The sequence below is a fragment of the Polypterus senegalus genome, chromosome 16 (genome assembly GCF_016835505.1).
Source record: "Polypterus senegalus isolate Bchr_013 chromosome 16, ASM1683550v1, whole genome shotgun sequence".
Taxonomy (NCBI): Eukaryota; Metazoa; Chordata; class Cladistia; order Polypteriformes; family Polypteridae; genus Polypterus; species Polypterus senegalus.
The window spans coordinates 51,431,379-51,448,511 of NC_053169.1; the positions used below are offsets into that span (position 1 = coordinate 51,431,379).

General features: G+C 41.7%; 1 protein-coding gene across 4 annotated transcripts in view; it reads left to right on the forward strand.

Moving 5' to 3' along the window:
- Positions 1-17,133, forward strand: part of LOC120516522 (interferon-induced, double-stranded RNA-activated protein kinase-like) — a 124,464-nt gene that overhangs the window by 29,111 nt on the left and 78,220 nt on the right. For all 4 annotated transcript variants that reach the window (XM_039738251.1, XM_039738254.1, XM_039738253.1 and 1 more), the window contains exons 7-8: positions 7,454-7,580; positions 10,491-10,555. In XM_039738251.1, coding sequence (XP_039594185.1) covers positions 7,454-7,580; positions 10,491-10,555 — 192 coding nt within the window. The remainder of the gene's footprint in view (positions 1-7,453; positions 7,581-10,490; positions 10,556-17,133) is intronic.

Consider the following 17,133-nt stretch of genomic DNA (forward strand, 5'->3'; position numbering starts at 1 on the left):
TAAAGATTGGAGATTGAAGAAGCATGGTCTCTCCTAGGAATCTATCACAACTGATACTCCGTGCAGAAACGACAAACCTTCTCATTAATCCCCGACAAATAAAAGTGGAGCTTGATTTGCTGTAATTTCTTGTTGGCTCCCAAGTGGGCACCTAGGAGATGTGCATGTGCTAACTCACAGACTTGCCACAAGAAAGCCTGTGGCATGAATAGTGACTTCACCTCCTATTGTACTACTGTATAGAGCAAGTCCTATTTAATGAAAAAGTGGAGTTCGTTAGGTATGGGAAGAATTATGCGTTGACTGTTTATGGAGACAATTGCATTTTTGCTATACTTTACGGAATCATCGTTGCATTGCTCCCGTTTAAAGGAGACTGGCCTCTGCCTAAACTGAATTTCCAAAGAAATGAGAGGATCAGAGTTGACCTCAGTGGGCAGAGTTTCTAACCATGACACCTTGTCATTTGTCAATGACATTTTCGGTTGGGAAGTCTCCGTTTTCACTCCGTCACACTGGGTTGCCACATGACCCCTTGCTGCCAGCTGTGTACATGGCCTGGAGACATCTTGAGGCAGATTAATTCCATCCATAACCAGCATGAGAATGAATGGCTTGGGTTAAGCCACTTTTAATTTTGGACCAGTTGCGCCCCAGTATCACAGGGTAGGATGGATTTTAAGGACCACCTCTCGCAAGGTCCTTAAGGAGTTATTGTGACTGATTATACAAGTGGCAGGCCTATACCATCGTGTTTCTCTGTGAATACAGGTTAGACTGATCTTTTCTTAAGGCCATTGTTGCGGCAACATATGTCGGCAACCAAAACAACAGAAATATTGCTACCGGAATCAATAAGTGCAGTGACCTTAATCCAATTTTACTACCACCACTCTCATGCAAGGACAAAACAAGGGATTAGTGATTGCACAATACCATCCTCCCTTCTCCAGGCTGCAGTCCATGAGCTCCTTCATCTCAGGGCAGTTGGAGATCATGTGTCTAGGTTCACAGCATTTGAAGCAGCGTGGAGGCAGTTGTTCTTGTCCTTGGTGCTGGTCACAGGCTCATGATTGTGTTGGGTAGGCAGGTGGCAACACGTCTTGTATGGGTTTGGTAAGAGGACCGTTCAGAGCTTTTGGTTTGGTAAGCCACGCAGAGCCGCTCTTAAGTCTCAATGAGAGTGTTCATGTTCTTCTATGACCGATGGTGGTCTGGTTGGGCAAGGAAGTTGTATAAGGCATTTACCAATAAATCACAGGCTACCTGTTCTACAACTTGTTTTGCATCATTAACATCTGGCCTGAGCCTGCATTCAGCCTTAGCCCAAATATCATTTGCTTGTGGGCAGGATGGCCACTCTGAGTCAAACCGCCACTTTCTGCATAACCTCATCTTCTGATCTGCCAAAACCCTTGTAACAGCCAACCCCTTACCCGGCTGTCAGCCACACTACCAGGTCCCGTGGCCTGGATAAATTACTGAGGTAAACCTAAATCTAGCAAGCCGTATCTCTGACAAATAATATTTTCTCCCAATTGATGGTTAAACACAAGCAAACAATATCCAAATGTGAATCAAGTGCAGTAATACATTAGATGAAATAAAGTGAAAAATACAATAATACAAAACCCCGGCGTAATATATATATATATATATCTCCACCAGACCACCAAAGTGAAAGGCAATATATATACAATAATAAATCCTCCTTGTCCCTGCACACGAATAATAAGCACACAATACAAATAGTGACAACGAATGATTACTAAAATGATAATGAACGTGAAAATAAGTCTGAGTAAATAACTGTCCAAATTACTGATAGCTGTTCCTAAATGTTTGTTCTGGTATTTCATTCAGGAGAATAAAACACAATCTCGCCATGATTCCTTGGCGATGGTGGAAAATAATGTCCAACTTGGGGTTTCTGGCGATGAATGCATTGCAGTAATCCGGCCGAATGAGAAACAAACTGGAAAAATGTTATGATTTGAATGAAGGCAGAAATTATCAGTTGCAGATAGGTGAATCTCCTTCTCTCTCCTCTTCTTTCCCTCCTTCCCTTTTAAATAATAATAACCAGGATGTAATGGAAAAACCTCCGGTTCTGACGTTTCCCAGGGGTTGCTGCCTCCCTGCAACAGCCTTCCCCGTTTCTTCTTACGGGGACGATATTTAAGCAAACACATACTAGTATAAATGGGATGATGTGACGAGACGCGACAGGTGTAAACACAATAAACAGCAATACTTATGTGGCACCGCCACACCCTGTACCATTTGAAATCTTCGGCATTCAAGGTGTCATAATTGGCTGTGGCTTCCTTTCCAAGGTCATAATAAGTTCTCTGCGCCTCACCCTTCAGGAATGGTTCCAATATGTTGGCCCACTCCTCATACTCCTATTGATGCCTGGAAGCTGTTCTCTCAAAAATTAAGAAATATATTTCAATGTCATCATTTTCATAAAGGGATAACAATACCTTGGATGGAGCCCATGACCTTTCTTGTTGAAGCGCTACTTGGGCTTAAGCTCGGGCCTCAGTTTCCACTAATTGAGTACGGGTCTCTCCCAACTGTACCTTCAGTCTCTGTATTTCTTTAGCCACATGGTTTTAAGACATTCGGGTCCTGTTCTTCAGACATCTTCAAACATATCCTGCTGACTATGCCACTGTAATATATTCTACCCCATACACTTGTAACATGAGAGAGAGAGAGTTCAAGAGAGAACTGACTGAGGTTACAAGATGACATAAATGTATATATACTAGGGGGCTTCACCCCCTGCTCGCTTCATTCGCCAAACCTACTGCCAGCGCTACGCGCCAGCAACTTCATGTCTCTGCCGCTTGCGTATGTGGATTTCACTTTCACCAAAGAACAAAAATTTTCATTCTCGTGGATAGTCCTCTTCATTGGGAAGAAGCACTGCTTTTCACTGATGGCAACACAAATTAAATGATTCACAAGTTTCCGACTTAAAGTTTAAAGCCAAGCAATATCTACATACTTCTCTCATATCACCTACAGTACATCTGGAAAGTATTCACAGCGCATCACTTTTTCCACATTTTGTTATGTTACAGCCTTATTCCAAAATGGATTAAATTCATTTTTTCCTCAGAATTCTACACACAACACCCCATAATGACAACATGAAAAAAGTTTACTTGAGGTTTTTGCAAATTTATTAAAAATAAAAAAACTGAGAAATCACATGTACGTAAGTATTCTCAGCCTTTGCTCAATACTTTATCGATGCACCTTTGGAAAAAATTACAGCCTCAAGTCTTTTTGAATATGATGCCACAAGCTTGGCACACCTATCCTTGGCCAGTTTCGCCAATTCCTCTTTGCAGCACTTCTCAAGCTCCATCAGGTTGGATGGGAAGCGTCGGTGCACAGCCATTTTAAGATCTCTCCAGAGATGTTCAATCGGATTCAAGTCTGGGCTCTGGCTGGGCCACTCAAGGACATTCACAGAGTTGTCCTGAAGCCACTCCTTTGATACCTTGGCTGTGTGCTTAGGGTCGTTGTCCTGCTGAAAGATGAACCGTCGCCCCAGTCTGAGGTCAAGAGTGCTCTGGAGCAGGTTTTCATCCAGGATGTCTCTGTACATTGCTGCAGTCATCTTTCCGTTTATCCTGACTAGTCTCCCGTTTCCTGCCGCTGAAAAACATCCCCACAGCATGATGCTGCCACCACCATGCTTCACTATAGTGATGGTATTGGCCTGGTGATGAACAGTGCCTGGTGTTCTCCAAACGTGACGCCTGGCATTCACACCAAAGAGTTCAATCTTTGTCTCATCAGACCAGAGAATTTTGTTTCTCATGGTCTGAGAGTCCTTCAGGTGCCTTTTGGCAAACTCCAGGCGGGCTGCCATGTGCCTTTTACTAAGGAGTGGCTTCCGTCTGGCCACTCTGCCATACAGGCCTGATTGGTGGATTGCTGCAGAGATGGTTGTCCTTCTGGAAGGTTCTCCTCTCTCCACAGAGGACCTCTGGAGCTCTGACAGAGTGACCATTGGGTTCTTGGTCACCTCCCGGACTAAGGCCCTTCTCCCCCGATCGCTCAGTTTAGATGGCCGGCCAACTCTAGGAGGAATCCTGGTGGTTTCGAACTTCTTCCACTTACGGATGATGGAGGCCATTGTGCTAATTGGGACCTTCAAAGCAGCAGACATTTTTCTGTAACCTTCCCCAGATTTGTGCCTCGAGACAATCCTGTCTCGGAGGTCTACAGACAATTCCTTTGACTTCATGCTTGGTTTGTGCTCTGACATGGACTGTCAACTGTGGGACCTTCTATAGACAGGTGTGTGCCTTTCCAAATCATGTCCAATCAACTGAATTTACCACAGGTGGACTCCAATTAAGCTGCAGAAACATCTCATAGATGATCAGGGGAAACAGGATGCACCTGAGCTCAATTTTGAGCTTCATGGCAAAGGCTGTGAATACTTATGTACATGTGCTTTCTTATTTTTTTATTTTTAATAAATTTGCAAAAATCTCAAGTAAACTTTTTTCACGTTGTCATTATGGGGTGTTGTGTGTAGAATTCTAAGGAAAAAAATGAATTTAATCCATTTTGGAATAAGGCTGTAACATAACAAAATGTGGAAAAAGTGATGCGCTGTATGTCCATATACAGTGGTGTGAAAAACTATTTGCCCCGTTCCTGATTTCTTATTCTTTTGCATGTTTGTCATACAAAATGTTTCTGATCATCAAACACATTTAACCATTAGTCAAATATAACACAAGTAAACACAAAATGCAGTTTTTAAATGATGGTTTTATTATTTAGGGAGAAAAAAAAATCCAAACCTACATGGCCCTGTGTGAAAAAGTAATTGCCCCCTGAACCTAATAACTGGTTGGGCCACCCTTAGCAGCAATAACTGCAATCAAGCGTTTGCGATAACTTGCAATGAGTCTTTTACAGCGCTCTGGAGGAATTTTGGCCCACTCATCTTTGCAGAATTGTTGTAATTCAGCTTTATTTGAGGGTTTTCTAGCATGAACCGCCTTTTTAAGGTCATGCCATAGCATCTCAATTGGATTCAGGTCAGGACTTTGACTAGGCCACTGCAAAGTCTTCATTTTGTTTTTCTTCAGCCATTCAGAGGTGGATTTGCTGGTATGTTTTGGGTCATTGTCCTGTTGCAGCACCCAAGATCGCTTCAGCTTGAGTTGACGAACAGATGGCGGACATTCTCCTTCAGGATTTTTGGTAGACAGTAGAATTCATGGTTCCATCTATCACAGCAAACCTTCCAGGTCCTGAAGCAACAAAACAACCCCAGACCATCACACTACCACCACCATATTTTACTGTTGGTATGATGTTCTTTTTCTGAAATGCTGTGTTCCTTTTACGCCAGATGTAACGGGACATTTGCCTTCCAAAAAGTTCAACTTTTGTCTCATCAGTCCACAAGGTATTTTCCCAAAGGTCTTGGCAATCATTGAGATGTTTCTTAGCAAAATTGAGACAAGTCCTAATGTTCTTTTTGCTTAACAGTGGTTTGTGTCTTGAAAATCTGCCATGCAGGCCGTTTTTGCCCAGTCTCTTTCTTATGGTGAAGTCGTGAACACTGACCTTAATTGAGGCAAGTGAGGCCTGCAGTTCTTTAGACGTTGTCCTGGGGTCTTTTGTGACCTCTCGGATGAGTCGTCTCTGCGCTCTTGGGGTAATTTTGGTCGGCCGGCCACTCCTGGGAAGGTTCACCACAGTTCCATGTTTTTGCCATTTGTGGATAATGGTTCTCACTGTGGTTCGCTGGAGTCCCAAAGCTTTAGAAATGGCTTTATAACCTTTACCAGACTGATAGATCTCAATTACTTCTGTTCTCATTTGTTTCTGAATTTCTTTGGATCTTGGCATGATGTCTAGCTTTTGAGGTGCTTTTGGTCTACTTCTCTGTGTCAGGCAGCTCCTATTTAAGGGATTTCTTGATTGAAACAGGTGTGGCAGTAATCAGGCCTGGGGGTGGCTACGGAAATTGAACTCAGGTGTGATACACCACAGTTAGGTTATTTTTAACAAGGGGGCAATTACTTTTTCACACAGGGCCATGTAGGTTTGGATATTTTTTCTCCCTAAATAATAAAAACCATCATTTAAAAACTGCATTTTGTGTTTACTTGTGTTATATTTGACTAATGGTTAAATGTGTTTGATGATCAGAAACATTTTGTGTGACAAACATGCAAAAGAAAAAGAAATCAGGAAGGGGGTAAATAGTTTTTCACACCACTGTATACAATCTCTTTTTGCGTTTACCTTTTTGTCAATATCGCATTGAATTTTGATTCCGTGTTTGGAATTACATTGTGACCACACAACGTATAACTGCCTTGTAGTGAATATCATTTCTTTCTCTTTACACAAAATGTGTCTGACAATAGCATTCACACAAATGAGAAATGGTTGAACCATGTGCATGGTTGGAAATGTTTTGGATGTGAGCAGATGTTTGCATAAGGTCTTGTCTCGAGGGGGTTGAAATTTTCTCTTTCACTTTCACCAAATAACAAATCTTTTAATTCTTGCAGATATGCCTCTTCATTGGGAAGACACGCTACTTTTCCCTAATGGCAATATGAATTAGACGATCTACAAGTCTCCGACATCTAGTTTAAATCCAAAAAATATATTTGATCTCTTTTCACTGTTCCATTATTTCACTGAGTAACATTTTCCATTTGTTTCCGTTAATGTGGTCTTTACTGTCATTTTTTTTTTGAGACTTTCGATTTTTCGTGCTTCCATTATCACTTACCTGCTCTGCATGTGTACCGCTCCAGCATTTTTGAATTTTTTACATTCTACTTTGTCATCTACTCTTTGTCTTTTATTTCCGGTTCCGGGCGTGGTTAAATGTCTTGGCACAAAGTCTAGTCTCGCGGGACGTGAAAGTGTCTCTCTAAGAAAATCACGTCACCTTTTTTTTTATTATAATATATATATATATATATATATATATATATATATACTTGTGTATATATATATATATATATATATATAGTATAATACAGCAGACAGGGTGGGTTTTTGAAGTGATGTAGATTGAAGGGTGGAATCCTGGGGACTGGCATATGAAATTACATCTTGGTTAGGTAGGATCTTAAGGGGCGGAAGAGGAAGTGATGGCATTGGAAGACAATTTCTGAGGACCAGGAGAGGAATTCGGCTGAGGTATCTTGTGTTAAACTGCAGGACAAAGGGAGAAAGAATTAGAGGGCAGTGCCAACCCCAGGTCTGGTGGGGAAATACATTCATTTGACCCTGTAAACTGTCTCCCATGTATACGTGTGACAATCTATATATATATATAAAATATGGGGAGCTTGGTTGCTGCCAAATCATCTTCATTATCATAAGAGTGAAAATGCTTTTAACAAAACATTATGCTCTTTTTTTTTTTGTTTTAAAATAGGTTTTCCTGTCAGTTCAAAATTGGAGATCGAGAATTTGGTGTAGCAAATGGAAAAAATAAAAAAGAAGCAAAAAAAGAAGCTGCAAAGCTTGCATATGATGAACTTGTACATGAAAGTAGTGTCCAGGTAATAAAGGGTGTCACTGGGCTTTAACATTTATACAGGTCCTGCAGTAGTAAAATATTTTTATTCATTAATACCATTTTTTGTTTTCACGTTTTTGATAGAAATTGATACCTTTTTTAATGAAGATGTCATTAAAATGGTGTAAAAATATCTTGACATTGCTAGTATTGCTAATGGCTTTTACCATTTGAAATGACTGATTTTTTATTTTATAATTAACACATGACTAGAAGCTATTCCTTCATTATCCTTATGGTCAACTCCCTTACCTTATCCTTGATTATTCCTTTTTAAATGCTAATCTGTTATTAGAAAAACCTTTTTATTTGCATTAACACTGCTTATTCACACTTATTATTCACTTCATGTGGGTTGCACTGTAGTGGCTTTCAGGTTCTGTCCTAGGTTCAAAAATGACCAAAATGAAACAGCTTTCCTAATAAACGTGTCAGTCTGTTTTTTTATGTGGAGTAAAGGTTATTCCATGCAACAGATTGATAAGAAACTGAATATTTCCTACAAAGTGCCTTGGGAAAAGAGCGCAAACTTAATCTTAAGAGGACAGCAAATGGAGGGGAAGGCCCAGATGCACAACTACATAAGAGGATAGGGACATTTGAGTAAGTAGTTTGAGAAGTGTCATCTGCAATAAGATAATGACCACAATATGGTTTTCCAGTCAGCTTCTGTTCAATGTCTCTGTTAATTTTGCCCAGTTTAATCTTTTCTCTTTATTTGCTAGTTTCAGATATATTTTTTTATTTTTTCTGTTTCTTATTCTACGTCTTGCAGTTGTCTTTTCTCTGTTGCAGATGACACCAATTTTTTGGCATGCATTTAAAGAAGCCTGCTGAGGACCTGTATGACATTTTTCTCAATGTGATGTACATATCTTATGCAGTTGTGCATATGGGCCTTCCCCTTCTGTTTCTATTTAATAGTATAATTTTTCTTAATGTTTTCAATTTCTATGAAATTTCTGGTCCAAAACTTTGACTGGTAATATATATATATATTATACATCTATTTACATTCTTAGGTCTGAAACAAAGTCTGATTAATTGGGTTCTTACCTACCAGATAACACTTGTGATTGATCAGCCAGTCTGCAAACATCCACCACGTCTTCTCAATTGTGAGAAGCAGATCATAGTATCTGCCAAATAATACAAAGAGTACATTCTTAGGTTTGAAATGCAATCTACTGCCTCTGCCAATATATGGTTGCTGGGGACCAACATCAGGCCCAGAGCAAGAGCAAAGATTGGAGAGAAAAAAACAAAACCTGCAGGGGTTCCAGCCCATGAGACCGGCCAGCCCCCTCTAGGCATTCCACCGAACATAAATTATCTCAACCAGTCCTCATGATTTTCAGGGTTCACATGGAAGAACTTGATGATGATGGTCATGTGGACCTCTGGCCTTCAATCCATTAATGTAGGGACAGCACAGTGCTTTGATCGGATGGAGGTGGTGCAGATCGCTACCACAGAAAACTGGAAAAAGAACAGCAGAGAAAGTAGGGGATAGTACGGATTTCAAGACCACCATGAATTATAAAGATAATTAAATGCATATACAGAATATCAGGATTAAACTAAAATGAAGCTATGAGAAAGCAATGTTAAAAGAATTAGTTTTTAGCAGTTCTTTAAAATGCTCCACTGTATTAGCCTGAAGAATTTCTATTGGTAAGCTATTCCATATTTTAGGTGCATAACAGCAGAAGGCTGCCTCACCACTTCTTTTAAGTTTAGCTCTTGGAATTCTAAGCAGACACTCATTTGAAGATCTAAGGTCATGATTTGGAGTGTAAGGTGAAAGGCATTCCGAGATACAGGATGGAAAGAGATTATTTAAAGCTTTGTAAACCATAAGCAGTATTTTAAAGTCATTTCTAAATGTCACAGGTAATAAATGCAGTGACATCAGAACTGGAGAGATGTGCTCAGATTTTCTTTTCCTAGTTAAGATTCTAGCAGCTGCATTCTGCACTAGTTGCAATCAATTGATGTCTCTTTTGGGTAGTCCTGAGAGGTGTGCATTACAGTAAACTAGCTGACTGAAAACAAAACTATGAAATAATTTCTCAGCATCTTGCAAGTTTATAAAAGGTCTAACTTTTGCTATATTTCTTAAGTGAAAAATGCTGTCCTAGTAATCTGTCTTTTGTGACCTCTCGGATGAGTCGTGTCGGCGCTCTTGGGGTAATTTTGGTCCTGGGAAGGTTCACCACTGTTCCAGGTTTTTGCCATTTGTGGATAATGGCTCTCACTGTGGTTCGCTGGAGTCCCAAAGCTTTAGAAATGGCTTTGTAACCTTTACCAGACTGATAGATCTCAATTACTTCTGTTCTCATTTGTTCCTGAATTTCTTTGGATCTTGGCATGATGTCTAGCTTTTGAGGTGCTTTTGGTCTACTTCTCTGTGTCAGGCAGCTCCTATTTAAGGGATTTCTTGATTGAAACAGGTGTGGCAGTAATCAGGCCTTGTGGTGGCTACGGAAATTGAACTCAGGTGTGATACACCACAGTTAGGTTATTTTTTAACAAGGGGGCAATTACTTTTTCACACAGGGCCATGTAGGTTTGGATTTTTTTTCTCCCTAAATAATAAAAACCATCATTTAAAACTGCATTTTGAGTTTACTTGTGTTATATTTGACTAATGGTTAAATGTGTTTGATGATCAGAAACATTTTGTGTGACAAATATGCAAAAGAATAAGAAATCAGGAAGGGGGCAAATAGTTTTTCACACCACTGTATGTCCATTAGTTTTCTGGTCATATTTTCATGTTTATGTTATAATTAAGTGTTTGAGAAATTAGCCTTCTGCAATTTGCAAGATTACATGGAGCTAAAGTAAATTTGCAAAATAGCTCAAATACATGTCTGATTTTTTTTTCTAGACAGAAGACAAGTCAGAAAGTGAGATTAAATGCAGTCCTGATTCTAGACTGGACTTAGGCTCTTGGTAAGTAGTTTGTCATATACCTGTTTTTAGGTTAATTTGAAACTAAATACAACATCATATTGGTATGTAGTTAATGTATATGGCCCCTGAGCAGCCATGAGTCAAGGTAATTCTTGGTAGCGAGAACCAATCAGATCGGTTTCTGCTACCGAGATTCTACCAAGAATTGAAAGCTCAGGGCAATTGCAGCCTGTATCAGCTACAAAGAATTGACCATTCACAACCCGTTTCGGCTACCAAAAATTGACCAGTGACACCTGGCATGGCTACCAAGAATTGGCGAATCAGGGCTCGTGTTGGCTACCAAAACTCAGAAAGGCTGGGCCAGCCTCTTGTCAGCTAATGTACTGTATTCTACAAAAACTTATTCGGCACACAGACGTTTTGTGATTTGTGTTTATTTAAAAATTGCAACTGATTGTGCAGCGGCACTATTTAATGACACTTGTCTAACACTTGACTTTATTGAAAAGAAACACCCTGAAAAAGTTACAACTGATCGTGTAGCTATTTAACACTAGAATTACCAAAGCTTACGAGAAAACTCGTAAATCCGGCCCACCTTAAATCCACTTGCACGTCTTCATTCAGCGTCTTTTGTCTTGTAAATGTGTCGATAATCCCAAGCGGCCATACCATCCCCCCACCACCGGAGAAACTGCAAAAACCTCTCCCAAATGAAGCCTTCTTTGGTAAAATGTGGTGTGAAAGAAATCTCAAAGTACAAAGGTTTGTTTTAAAATATTTAGTGAAAGTTAAAAGCAAATAATCCACACAAGAATAAAAGGAAAAATGGTTACACATGTAGAATAAAGGTAAAAAAAAGGAAAAAATGTATCTTCTATAAACTTAGCTTTTCTTGAGAAACTTCAGTTATTTCTATACTTAAACATTCTTTACTTCTTCTTTCTATACTTAAAGGTTCTTAATTTCCTCTTCTGTATGCCTTAAGCATACGGTTCAACACTTAAATAAAAGTGCTGTTTTAAGAGTTACTTCACACTCAAAAGGCCCGTAGGCCGGTTGGCACATGCGCAAGCACGAGCACGAACACAGTTAAAAACCGTGTGTTCCATAAAATTTTTCCTTTTCTTTTTCATAACTTCTTTAACACACTACTTCTCCACTGCGAAGCGCTGGTATTCTGCTAGTATATATATATATATATATATATATATATATATATATATATATATGTGTGTGTGTGTGTGTGTATATATATATATGTTTATACACATATATGTCTATATTTGTATATGTGTATATATGTATGTATATACATATATGATGTGTATATATATATGTTTATATGTGTTTGTGTATATATATATATATATATATATATTGTAAAAGACGAATCAGGACACAATATAAAGGTTTGGGGTTTCTGACCCTGTATACTGTACAATTCTCCACAGTAAAGAACAAAAAAGGTCAAAAAAATACATAAACAAAATTCATGTATCGCACGACACTGAATCATGGCGTCGGCGGCCATTTTATGAGGGAGGAGCTGGAAGTGGAGGAATGCTGGGAAGAACCGTGGGGGAAGATGGGATCGAAGACTTCAGGAACAATGGAGAAGGAAGGGCGGAAGTAACGCACTGCGGGCAAATGCGGCTTATGGTGGCGGAGCGTCTTTTTTTCTGTAAGAAAGCAAAGGAAAAAGGTTAGTACCCCGCCATTCCCTGCCGGCGAATGTCTTTCCAAGTGCGTTAAGATCCGTCCGCGGTCTCCTACTTGCGTGTGAGTGACGACCCCCTTAGCCCAAAACCGTCAGGTCTGGCGGACCTAACCGGGAGGTCGTGGATACGAGAGAGGGCGTCGGCATTGGACTGAAGGGTGCCGCGATGATAAGTGACGGTGAACTTATACGGCTGTAAATCCAGAAACCACCTGGTGACTCGCGGATTCGACTCTTTATGATGTAGGGACATCCACTGAAGTGCAGCCTGATCAGTCACCAGAGTGAATTCGCAACCCAACAGGTAGTAACGGAGATGGTTCACTGCCCACTTAATGGCCAAGGCCTCCCTCTCCACTGCCGTATACCTAGTCTCTCGGTCCAGCAGTTTCCGGCTCAAGTACATCACGGAGTGTTCGACACCATCGACGCTTTGGCTCAACATGGCGCCCAGGCCTGTGTCCGAAGCGTCGGTCTGGAGAATAAAAGGGACCCCAAAATCGGGTGTCTTTAACACAGGTGCCGACGTTAGGGCCTTCTTTAGGTCACTGAATGCGTGTTCCGCCTTGTCATTCCATACCACGTGCAGGGGAGCGCCCTTCTTTGTTAAATTGGTCAAGGGTGCTGCGCTTTCGGAGAAACGGGGTACGAACCAGCGGTAGTACCCTGCCAACCCCAAAAAAGCCTGCACCTGTCTCTTGGTATTCGGACGGGGCCATTCCAGGATGTCTTTAATTTTTGAACACTGTGGTCTCACCTGTCCTTGTCCCACCAGGTAGCCTAAATACTTGGCCTCCTTCAAGCCAAAAAAACACTTACGAGGGTTTATGCGAAGGCCGGCTTTAGCTAGTGTTGAGAGGACAGCAGAGACCTGCAGTAGATGCTCCTTCCAGGTGCCGGAATAGATGACTACGTCATCCAAGTAGGCGGCACTATAGGACTGGTGGGGCTTTAGCACTCTATCCACCAGACGTTGAATGGTCGCCGGGGCCCCGTGCAACCCAAATGGGAGGACCTTGTATTGCCAGTGTCCACTAGGGGTGCTAAAGGCCATTTTTTCTTTTGCGAATGCCGTTAAGGGAATTTGCCAATACCCTTTCGTCATGTCAAGAGTAGTCAAGTATCGAGTCGTACCTAGCCGGTCAAGAAGGTCGTCAATGCGGGGCATCGGGTAGGCATCGAATTTGGAGACCTGATTTAGATGTCTAAAGTCGTTACAGAACCTCCAGGAGCCGTTTGGCTTGTAAACGAGGACGATAGGACTGGACCAGGGACTATGGCTCTCTTCAATAATGTCCATATCCAACATTTGTTGCACCTCCAGTTCCACTTCAGTGTGTTTTGCCTCCGGGAGTCTATAGGGTCTTTCCCGGACGATTACTCTGGGTCCGTGATTATGTCGTGTGCAATCAGCGAGGTCCGACCAGGTGACTCGCTCACTACTTCGGGGAAGGCTCGGATCGCATGGGTTAACTCCTGCTGCTGTAGGGGCGTCAGCTCATCACCGAGGTTAAGGGCAGACGCGCACGCGAACAGGGAGAGGGATCTGCGCGAGTTGGAAGACTCTTCCCCGTCTTTCCAGGGTTTCAGTAAATTTACATGGTAGATCCTCTCACTCGGCCGACGATTGGGCTGTTTTAACCAAATAGTCGACGAATCCCTTTCTTTCCTTAACCTCGTATGGCCCTTGCCAGTGAGCTAGTAACTTAGAGTGGGAGGTAGGAACAAGCACCATCACCCGATCCCCCGGGCAGAGCTCCCGGAGGACAGTTACGATTGTAACACCGGGCCTGCGCTGCCTGCACACGAGTCACGTGGTCTTTTAGGAGCGGCCTGATTTTAGTGAGCCTGTCGCGCAGTTGCGCCACATACTCCAACATGTTAGAGGAGGGAGGGGCCTCAGCCTCCCAGCCCTCTTTTAGTATGTCCAATATTCCTCGGGCGGTAGCGGTTTGCTCTTGCTGCAGGGATAGGATCTGGGTATTCATCCCTTGCAGCGCTGTGTTGAGGTCCTGTCCTTCGCTCATATTTTCGGATCTAGTATCCTGCCGACTACGCCACTGTAAAAGACGAATCAGGACACAACATAAAGGTTTGGGATTTCCGGCCCCGTATACTGTACAATTCTCCACAGTAAAGAACAAAAAAGGTCAAAAAATACATAAACAAAATTCATGTATTGCACGACACCGAATCATGGCGTCGGCGGCCATTTTATGAGGGAGGAGCCGGAAGTGGAGGAATGCTGGGAAGAACTGTGGGGGAAGATGGGATTGATGACGTCAGGAACAATGGAGGAGGAAGGGCGGAAGTAACGCACTGTGGGCAAATGCGGCTTATGGTGGCAGAGCGTCTTTTTTTCTGTAAGAAAGCAAAGGAAAAAGGTTAGTACCCCGCCATTCCCTGCCGGCGAATGTCTTCCCAAGTGCGTTAAGATCCGTCCGCGGTCTCCTACTCGCGCGTGCGTAACACGAGATATATATATGCCAGCAACACTCATGACAATGACAACACAATTACATTGTCAATCATGTTACGTTATTATTAAAATGTTTCCTTTTCTTTTTCATTACTTCTTTAACACACTACTTCTCCGCTGCGAAGCGCGGGTATTTTGCCAGTATACATATATAGATATACACATACATATAGATAAATATACATATATATATATACACACACATACATATATATATATATTGTGAAGGATGGCCGGCCGTTTATCCCGGCCAATACCCCCAAGCCGCCAGGTGGAGCCCTCCTTGCAGCATGGAGGTCCCCAGAAGACCAGCAGAGCATTATGGACAATGTGGTTTTTATGCACAGCCCTGCTGGATGCCATGGGGGCCACAAGAGGGAGCTGCAGGGAGGACCGAGGACTTCTTTGTGCCCTATTACCCGGAAGTTTGTCATAGGAAGAGCGACGGGCTTCCGGGTTGAAGAGAAGAGCTTTTACCTGACCTGGAAGTGATTGAGGATCACATGGACTGGGGATTGAGAACACTTCCGGGTCAGGGAGTATAAAAGGACTGTGTCGCTCCCAGACAGCGAGCTGAGCTGGGTGAAAGGGTGGCAACGCGTCTGGGAGCTGGAGGATTGGATTATTGTGTATTTGTGATTAGTGATTATTATTGTATGATTATTGTGGTGGAAAGTGTGCTTTGTGCACTGTGGCATAAAAATAAAGTCAACTTGAGGACTTTTACCTGGTGTCTGGAGTCGTGGACAGGGGTTCAAGGGAGTGAGAGCGCCCTATCGCTATCGTTCACTATATATATATATATATATATATATATATATATATATATATACACATATATAAACATATATATATATATCTATACTAATAAAAGGCAAAGCACTCACTCACTCACTCACTCACTCACTCACTCACTCACTGACTCATCACTAATTCTCCAACTTCCCGTGTGGGTGGAAGGCTGAAATTTGGCAGGTTGATTCCTTACAGCTTCCTTACAAAAGTTGGACAGGTTTTATATCGAAATTCTACGCGTAATGGTCATAACTGGAAGCAGTTTTCTCCATTTACTGTAATGGAGATGAGCTTCAACGCCGTGGGGAGTTTCGTGTGACATCATCACGCCTCCCACGTAATCACGCAGTACATAGAAAACCAGGAAGACCTCAAAAAAGCGCTGAAGAAAACATGCATTATATAATTGAGAAGGCAGCGAAACAATAAGAAGCGAGTTCTGCTACTTCGGAAACAAAGCACGATGTAAACCTACACTTTAAATTAAGTTCATAGACAGGCTGCGCTGGCGTTTGTAATTTAGTGCCTGCCCATATAAGGCCATCCGTCAGCGGCAATCCAATAGCAAACTGCCACGGGTAAATATTCACGGGTGAAGGACTGTGCTTATGGAGAGGAAGATGAGATGGTCAGGGTGGTGTTTGACACAAACTCAGCGAAACTGCCAGAGAAAGTTTTAAGTGCCAGGACTAAGGTAACATTAAATAAAGCTATGGACATAGCACGAGATGGCACCAGCACAGCTGGGAACCTTCGATGCAAGTACACCGAGTGGCTCACGTGAACTGATGCAGTGCACAGATAAAAGCAACAGTTCCAAAGAGCTGAACAAAACCGAATTACACAATTGAAAAGGCAGCAAAAATATGAAGCGTCTGATAAGCATATTCATAAATGCAGCTACTGTGGAAACAAAGCACACGGTGGAAAAAGTCAATGTCCCGCTAAAGGAAGACAGCGTAAAAAAAAAAAACCGTGCATGCAGTTTGTCACATCACAGATAAAAGGAAGACGAGCTGTTTATTGATGCAGTAAGGAACTAATCGATGAATGAAACCTCTTATCTTTACAACGATTGACAAACACGGAATGTAACTTGAACACATCGTACAAATACGAGCCTGATTGAAAGAAATAATGATAATCAAATCCTTGATGACAGCAACATTCAATAACACTCACAAAACAATTACTGTATATTGACAATCATGTTACGTTATTTTTAAAATGTTCCCTTTTCTTTTTCATAACTTCTACTTCTCCACTGCGATACACGGGTATATATATAAATGTATATCTATAGCCCGATCTACAATACATACTTTAGCATAGACAAGCGGTGGCGCAATTGTAGAGTCTTCGCCTCTAACGCCGACATTCGAGGTTCGATTCGAGAGGGATGTACTGACTATGTACGCTACCGATTCATTTTACCTTCCCATCTCCTTGGTTTGGGACGTATGAAAAATATTAGGTTAACGCAGAATCATGTTACGTTATTTTTAAAATTTTCCCTTTCTTAGCACAAGCACAGTTGAGAAGCTTCGATGCATGTACTCCATAACGCGTTAAAAAATAACACTTTCAATTCCAAGCAAACGGGAACTTTTGTCAATGCAT